At 36.2% G+C, this 8,758-nt stretch overlaps 1 protein-coding gene across 5 annotated transcripts in view; it reads right to left on the bottom strand.

Moving 5' to 3' along the window:
- Nucleotides 1-3,127: 3,127 nt before the first annotated feature.
- Nucleotides 3,128-8,758, bottom strand: part of LOC107748817 (caspase-2-like) — a 21,042-nt gene continuing 15,411 nt past the window's right edge. For 3 of the 5 annotated variants that reach the window (XM_016563784.1, XM_016563811.1, XM_016563793.1), the window contains 3 exons: nucleotides 4,428-4,622; nucleotides 3,782-3,891; nucleotides 3,128-3,394 (listed from right to left, as the gene is read on the bottom strand). In XM_016563784.1, coding sequence (XP_016419270.1) covers nucleotides 3,260-3,394; nucleotides 3,782-3,891; nucleotides 4,428-4,622 — 440 coding nt within the window. In that variant the 3' untranslated portion in view covers nucleotides 3,128-3,259. The remainder of the gene's footprint in view (nucleotides 3,395-3,781; nucleotides 3,892-4,427; nucleotides 4,623-8,758) is intronic. The other 2 variants (XM_016563802.1, XM_016563818.1) reach the window with 1 other exon arrangement.

Below are 8,758 nucleotides of genomic sequence, written 5' to 3'. Positions count from 1 at the left end.
AACTCAGATGCCCCGCAGAGTCTTAAAATACAACACACTCTTGCTGTGATTCAACCACTACTCTGATTAACGGGATGATGAATATGTAAACTCTCTGCCAACTCATGGCTTCTAGAGTCCGAAATGTTTACAGGCATTAACCTAGAGAGACGTCCGAGTGAAGCATCCACTGATCTGATGAGCTAAAAGTGCAGCAAAACCTCATACGCAACCCTTCGTGACTTCTGAAATACATTGTGTAGGTTGTCGCTTTTTATATCACAACTGGGCCTTCCAATCGATTGGCCAGGATATACCTCGGTGGACAACTAAATAAAGCTTCAAAATAAATAAAGTGATTAAAGTAATCCTCCACGCATTTATATACATACCATCTGGGCCTTGCGGCGAAGGCTTCAGTGCTGGAGTCACGCTAACAGGTCAGATGGGTAGGTGTTATGGGATCGGTACAATGACGGCCGTTCCTGCAGCCACGGCAGGACAGAGAAACCCGAGCACGCGTATAAAAATGCATCACCACGGAAGCCGAGGACAACTCTGAAAAACAGAGAGGGAGAGGGAGTGAGAGACATCTAATACTAAACAACTCAATACAGAGAATAACATCCAACATGGCTGACACTCAATTATAACCAACCAGACAATACACTCCACAACGCAAGTCAAAGGTCTTTGGAACAGTATTTCTTTATTACATGGCAGCTTTTGCATTACAAAAATACAAAAAAGACAGTTTCCCTAAAGTTTCTTTAAGCACCCTTCATAGTTGGTTAGTACAGATGAAAAAGGCAGTGAATAAACCATTTAATATCAAGTTTGCTAGGCACTCGTCTGGCAGGGACTAAACTGGATTTTATAATATGTATCTGTCCATTGTGGGTTTTAATACCTTCATAGGGGAACTTTTAAACATTTGTTACCACAACTAGAACCTGAGGGGCTAAATGTCACGCATTCCCCATTACAATTCAGAACACACATTCAAAACCAGTTTAACACAGCCTGAGAAATACATTGATTATCTATAAATACAGTTGGGGGAGTTGTTTAAAACAAAGTTAGGCTGGTTTTGGAGAACATACTGTAAATGTGCTGGCGTTCTCTCAATGGAATGAGTGCAGGATTAAAGAAATACTTACACAATATAGCAAAACTTTGGGTCTGAAATTAATACATTTTCTTATTATATACATTTTATGTTTCTTACTTTAGTTTTGTTTTTCATTTAAAACTTCAAATGACTGATGAAAATAACTAGTATTTCATCAAATAACCAGTCTTTTTTTCTTCTAAATAATCATGGCACTTTTGCCCATTATGAAAGTAATCTTTTATAAATGATTTATCTGCACCAGCCCCTCACTTTATATTTAGGATTTTAATGTTTGCTTAAAATGAACCTATGCCCATATTATTCTCCCAGTTCAAAGAAGCTTATTAGTTAAAATATAAAATAATAAAACCCAACAAAGCAACAGTTGCTTGAAAGCAATATCAGCATGAACAGTGTACATCTACATCATTGGCTTCTAAAACAGTAAAAATAAAATAAAATACAGAAAAATAAAAGAATCATGTTGAGTGATAACCTGTGGTTGAGTGTGAAATGGATGCCATGGCAGTGTCAAAAGGTCAAAGGTATGACCTTTAACCTAAAGGTCATGCCTACTGGATCAGGAAGACACAGACACAGATGGAAAACAGCACACTCAAATTTACACTCTACATTCCCAGGAGGAATAACGTTGTGTGTGTAGAACAGGAAGACTGTGTCTAAACCCTGGAGCCTCTACACAAGGTGAGCTGATGAAGTACAAAAGCTCTCTACCGCCACCTGTAGGCTTTTCTTTAAGACAGCATACTTTCAGTCTCCATAATGTGAATTTGTTGGCACACAGAATGTTTAAAGTGAAATGTAATGTGCAAGAGTATAAGCAATATGCATATGTACAGGCATAATTAAGAAACATATTATGAGGATACATACATTTCATTTTGACAATACTCCGCATTGAAAACGAGTGGAAACACAATTTGGAATGCAACTGAAATCTGGAACTTTTAGAATTGCATGAATATCTACAGAATGATCAAGTGTATTGATACGTTTTTAAAACTTTTATATGCCAACCAAAATAGAGAAATAGTTTAACTTTTAACTCTGAGTCAGGAAGCCCTATTAAAGTTCAATAAAGCTGCCATGGTGAATACAGGGTTACTAAAGAAAATTAACAGATGTCATGCCACAGTACTTACAGAAAACATTCATTTAAAGTTGTACTGATGTTGATACAATGCATGCAAAGCTGCACTGAGGAAACCAAAGATAAAGTAAGAGCAGATCGGCTCTGTGAAATGGTATGGAGGGGTTTAGTATAGTACTGGCACAATGTTACTACGCATGTCTATGCATACAACCGTGTATGTGTGACAGCTGCTCTGAATGTGCCAACAAGTTTACGGGTTGGCTATAAAAAGGCTCCACAATTACAAAACATACAATACATGAGTTACGGAGAAGAAAAAAAAAACTGTACAAAGTAAATTGAAAACAAACAAATAAAAATAAATCTGATAAAACAAAAGACTGATCAAATGTTGGCGTTGGTTAAAAAAAAAGGGTAATTCTGTGGCAAATTTTATACAGCTGTTGAATAAAAAAAGAAAATATTGGAATAAAAAAATATATTTGATTTGGGGTTATTTTTAACCCCAATCTCTCCCTATATATCACAAAAACAAATGGGATTTTTTTCACATATATCTCACAAATGGCATATTCACTCTTAGCAATTTTTGGTTAAAAAAAAGAGCAAGGCATAAAAAAAATTATACATTCTCTAAGTGCATCCTAGAAAATAATAATAATAAAAAAAAAAAAACTCTGACCTAAAAACTGATCTATCCATTGTAAATAATGCACACACGCATCCTAATGAACCTGTCATTGTGCTGAGGAATGTGAAACAGATGACACATGGAATGGGTGTAAGTAGATTTACATGACTCTGAGCGTACAGCAAGTGATGGATGTACACACGTGCGCTGAGCTCCCGCTACTGCATCAAAATCAGTTCTGAGGGCAGTGTGTTCTGCATGTGCTTCGTGCCTGGGGAGAGTGATGGATGTACACACGTGCGCTGAGCTCCCGCTACTGCATCAAAATCAGTTCTGAGGGCAGTGTGTTCTGCATGTGCTTCGTGCCTGGGGAGTGTGTGTGTGTGTGTGTGTGTGTGTGTGTGTGTGTGTGTGTGAGTGTCTAGTTGTTGGGGTAGTACTTAGGGAAAAGGTAGAGGTCTTTACAGAGGGAACTGGTGAACTCTGACATCTCTTTACAGCGATGATGAGCTGAACCAGGTGCGTATCCCTCTCTGCTTTTAATTCGACTGTTTACCTACAGAAAACAACAGAGAGTGCAAAATACATTTTAACCATATTAAGCCTTCTTTATCATATTTTATATTAATTTTTTTTATTATATTTGAAATAATTATATTTTAGGTCTTTTAGATTTTCTCTCAATGTTTAATTAACTGTTCAAAGTAAAAAAGAAAAATTAAATTTTTCTGACTATAATTTCATATGTCAGGCTTTTCATGATTAAGCTGTAACAAGTTGTGAATAAGGTGTAATTTATAAAACACTTTATCATTAAAATCTGATTTTGCATGGATATCAACTGAACTCAACATCAATGTGCCAACATGTTAACATTGTTTAGATAAATGGCCATACAATAAATCACTGCATTCAAAAAAGACAACGGACTAAAACGTTTTACCTGCACAAGAATGTCTGCCAGGTGTGTGTCGTTGGCTCTCTGTCTGATTACGCTGTTCAGTTCCTGAATGAACCAGGACCCTTTCTTAGTGTTTCTCATTGCAGCAGTGCCTGAAACACAAAACACAAAACATCAGCAATCTGCACAGGCTATGTGACATGTGACCCTGGACCACAAAACCAGTCATAAGGGTCCATTTTTTTAAATTGAGATTTATACATCATTTGAAAGCTGAATAAGCTTTCCATTGATGTATGGTTTGTTAGGATATGACAATATTTGGCCGAGATACAACTATTTGAAAATCTGGAATCTGAGGGTGCAAAAAAATCAAAATACTGAGAAAATTGCCTTTAAAGTTGTCCAAATGAAGTTATTAGCAATGCATATTACTGATCAAAAATTAAGTTTTTATATATTTACGGTAGGAAATTTACAAAATATCTTCATGGAACATGATCTTTACTTAATATCCTAATGATTTTTGGCATAAAAGAAAAATTGATAATTTTGACCCATACAATGTATTTTTGGCTATTGCTAAAAATATACCCTAGCGACTTAAGACTGGTTTTGTGGTCCAGGGTCACATATGAAATGATGAATGGTAAGAAAATCAGATGAAGATACAACAATGTATACACACTGAAACCTTTGAGGGTGGCAAAGCCGCAGATCATGTCGGATCTCTGGGGCAGTTTGACTCTCAGTCTCTCCCTGTCTTTCTCCTCCCTCTCTTTGTCATCTCTTTCCCCCTCTCTGCCAGCATCCCTCTGTTCACAGCCTGGAGATTGAGTCCGTTCCTGACCATCCAACTGGTCCACACCACTGTCCATCTCCTCTGAACCAGAAAGAAATGTTTGTTTGTTTGTGATTTAACACCATGCTAGCTTCCGTGGTTATTTTATATTCCATTGCCAATTTAAAGTACAATAAAGGTATACAATAAAGTTATTTTACAACCTTTTTTTTTTTTTTTAAAGACTTTATTAAAAACCTATTTAAATGCTTCAGCTGAACAAAACTAATTCCTCAATGAATTAAAACCATCACACTTCCATACAATATGCCTCAGAGATTTGTTTTTGGCATGAGGCACATAATGTGCATCTTTACCATTTTTCACTTTCAAAGAATTCAATAAACGTGTCTGGAAATACTACTATATATTACTCAACACATACTTAATATTTTATAAAAAAAAAAAAAAAAAAACATTACCAGTCAAAACTATGTCTATTAACCAAAATAAAAAATAGTTTGGAAAAATATTCATACATTGTTCCTGTTTCTATTTGTTAGGGATGCACCGATACCACTTTTTCCAGTACTTGCCGATACCGAGTACCGATACCGATATTTTTATTGCATTTGTACATTTTTTAAATATTGGGTACAGAAACCAAAAGAGTATGTATAATGTTAGTTGGTTGACTTCATTTATCAAATAGATACAGTCAAACCAAAATTTATTCAGATGCTGTGTGGTATCGGCGTTTGGTATCGGGGCATTTTAACGAGTACGAGTACAGGAGACCAGTATCGGGCCCGATACCAGTATCGGTGCATCCCTACTATTTGTATACTAGTGTTAATTTTGTCAGCTATTTTCTTTAAGGTTTTTTTTTGGGGGGGGGGCTTTTATGCTGTTTTTTTTTATTTGGATAGGACAGTAGAGTGACGACAGGAAAGCATTGGGTGGAGAGAGGGGAGCAGGATCGGCAAAGGACCTCGAGACGGGAATCGAACTCAGGTCGCCGTGAGCGCAGTTGCGCTGTATGTCGACGCACTAACCACGAGGCTATTGGCGCCGACTTGTCAGCTATTTTCAGTTTTAGTCTTAGTCCCGTGTTAAATGTCCTTGTTAGTTTTTATCATAGTTAGTCAAACTTATCCTATTTAGTTTTAGTCAAGTTTTAGTCGACATGCCTCCGGTTTCACAGACAAGGCTTAAGCCTAATTTAAGATCTTAAAATATATCAATGCCTTTGTTTTGTCTCAAGATGCACACCAGTAATATTTTTTTCTAAGGCATGTTTATAAAAATTACTTAAATGTCCTTATTAAACTATGGCGTAATCCTGGCTTAGTCTAAGCCCTGTCTGTGAAACCAGGCCTAAAAGTCGCAACATTTTAGTCTAGTTTTACTCAAAGAAAACTTGACATTTTAACAAGATTATTATTAAAGGGGTCTCGCTGTAGTATTGTTGGTGCCGCCGCCATGTTGTGGAGATGCTGTGTCTTTCATTGTGAAAGCGAAACTACTTTGTTTGGCTTTCCAAAAGAGGAGGATATCCGCTTCGTCGTGCCTGGAGCTGATCCGTGCTGGTCGCTGAAGAAATACATCAACTTGGTGCTGTGGATCGCCGAATCGGCTTTCACCGTGAACGAAGCAAAATAATGTTCTTTTTAGCAACATCATATGACCCCTTTAATTAACCACACAGCAGTATTAATTTTGGCAGCCATTTGTAATTTAGTCTTAGTCTTACTCAAATGTACATTTTAGTTATCATATTTAGTCAACCTTTTCCTGTTTTTGTTTAGTCAAGTTTAAGTCGACGAAATGTATGAGCATTTTAGTCAGATTTTAGTCAATTAAATCTTAGTCACATTTTTGTCATGCTGCATAATGGTTAAACTGATAAAAATTATTTTTGTGATGATTGTTGTCATTTGAGAAATTTACTTTTGCATTTCAGTTATTGCAATTTCACCAGTAAGCACAAATCAATAGAATGTGGACATATACACATGCTTTATTTGACCTCTTCTAGTGTACTGATTTAGGCTATTATAGGCTTTTTATTATATAAATTAATACCAAAGACTTATGCACTCTCTCTGTCTACATTATGAAAACTGGTAAAACAAACGAAAAATATTGTAACAGTGAAATTCCTAGTAATTCCATTAATTCCAAATTGCAATAGCCTATTTCTCTATTAAAACAACAGCGGTTGAGTAAGTGCATTTATTCAGCAACCACAATCGCAAACAAGAGAAGTCAGACTGGCTGAATGACACTTTCATTTAGATCGCAAAACTCCAGCTTGTTTGTCGTGTTTTCAGATCATCTGAAGTGTGCGTCGCTTCCGCAATGAAGAGCGAGCACGTGCGCATGGTTGCCAGGTTGCTTAAAGCAAAACACCGGGCAGAAAATGTATCCTTATAACAGCGAAGCTCTGATTCAGGGATTTGAACTCTTGAATATCTGGCAACCGCACACATGAAAGCTCGCGTAGTAGAGGCGTGTAGAGCAGTCCGCAATAACATTTTGTCTCCTTTTTTTTGATGAAAATAAAATGAGATTTTTGGTAAAGTTTTTATTTTTTGAATACATTTTAGTCTAGTCTTTTTTCGTCAACAAAATTGCATGTTGATATAGTCATAGTTATCGTTTATTGACCTTATTGTAGTCTCGTCTTCGTCATGGAAAAAAAGCTCGTCAACTAACATTTTTTCGTCGTAGTTTTCGTTAATAAAATCAACACTATTGTATACAAAACTAATTTCAAACACTGAAGTGATTAAATTATTTTTTTTAAAAAAGGAGAAATGAAGAGAAAAGGAAAGTCAGTCCAGTGTTATTTTAGTATTATTTATATTATAGTATATATTGTTATTTTTAATTTTTGAAGTTTCATTTTAGTTTAAGTTTGAGTAATTTTGTTATGTGCTTCTGGCCTTTTTACTGTTCTTATTATTATTATTTAATTTCAGTTCTAATTTTAGTCATTTCATCACATCAACTTTGTATCTATTTCAGTTAGTTATCAAGGCAACATTCTTCTTATTAAGATTTTTAAGTTTCAATCTATTATTTATACTTTTTTATACTCTTTATTTCAATTAACAAAAACATTCATTTTAACAGTCAGTCAAGTCTGTCCATATGTTTGACTGGTAGTCTATGTTTAAAAACATTAACAATGACTAGTTTATCCAGTAGCGGTTTTTGGCACGGGCGAACCGGGCAGCCGCCCGGGGCGGCATTTATTCATGATACATGGGGGGCGGCACGAGAAGTTAAAAAAAAAATAAAAAATCCTCTGCGCCGCCGCCGCAAAGCGGTTTTCTATTATCTATCATTTCACTGTGTGGGGAATTGGCAAATTGGCGCCCCTGCTTGTTGAGAAGGTGCCGTGCACAGAAGCTGTGTGAGAAGGGGAAAGGGGCGCGGCGCCGCGAAGCGGTTTTCTATTATCTATCATTTCACTGTGTGGGGAATTGGCAAATTGGCGCCCCTGCTTGCTGAGAAGGTGCCGTGCACAGAAGCTGTGTGAGAAGGGGAAAGGGGCGCGGCGCGCGGGACAGTTCACCTCTGGGTCTCTCCCAAATGGAACGGACGGGGGGGTGGCTAAAGTAAAGTAAAGTGCTCCACTGTAGATAGAGCAATACTCTAATGGAATTAGTGGGTTAAAGTCAGTCACACCTCGACTTTCTTCCAAATAACGCACATTTCATTCATAATATTATAAATACAGGCCTATAGTTCCTGCACATTGTTGTTTTTCTGAATTGTGTGAAATGGCTAATAAAAATAGGTAATACAAAATGATTATGTGGTCACCAAGGTGAATTGGTTTAGTCTTGACTGGTTTTAGTTTTAGTTAGTGTTTTCTGTTCTTAGTGCAATAGTGTAATAATTAGATTCTCTTTAGTGTGTTTTCACATTTGTGTGATGAAGGAGTTGTGCTATTTAGAATATTTATTCTATATTTTATTTGTATATTATTCTTAATATTTTATATTGTTGCTCTCTGCTCTTGTTACATTTTTTATATATCTGATTGTATATATTTTTGGCACATTTATGTATATAGTGTATATTTATTTAAGTTCTGATAACTTATACTGTCATATTTTGTGCAGAATTGTGTTCATTGTCTTTTGGCAATGTTGGAGGTGGAGATTGTGCACCTTAAAAAGTGTGTTTCCTGTTGTAATTGCAATAGTTAAATAACTGGATTCCCT

The sequence above is a fragment of the Sinocyclocheilus rhinocerous genome, unplaced genomic scaffold (assembly GCF_001515625.1).
Source record: "Sinocyclocheilus rhinocerous isolate Xijiao unplaced genomic scaffold, SAMN03320098_v1.1 scaffold491, whole genome shotgun sequence".
In the NCBI taxonomy this organism is placed as follows: Eukaryota; Metazoa; Chordata; class Actinopteri; order Cypriniformes; family Cyprinidae; genus Sinocyclocheilus; species Sinocyclocheilus rhinocerous.
This window is presented reverse-complemented; position numbering and strand designations above follow the sequence as displayed.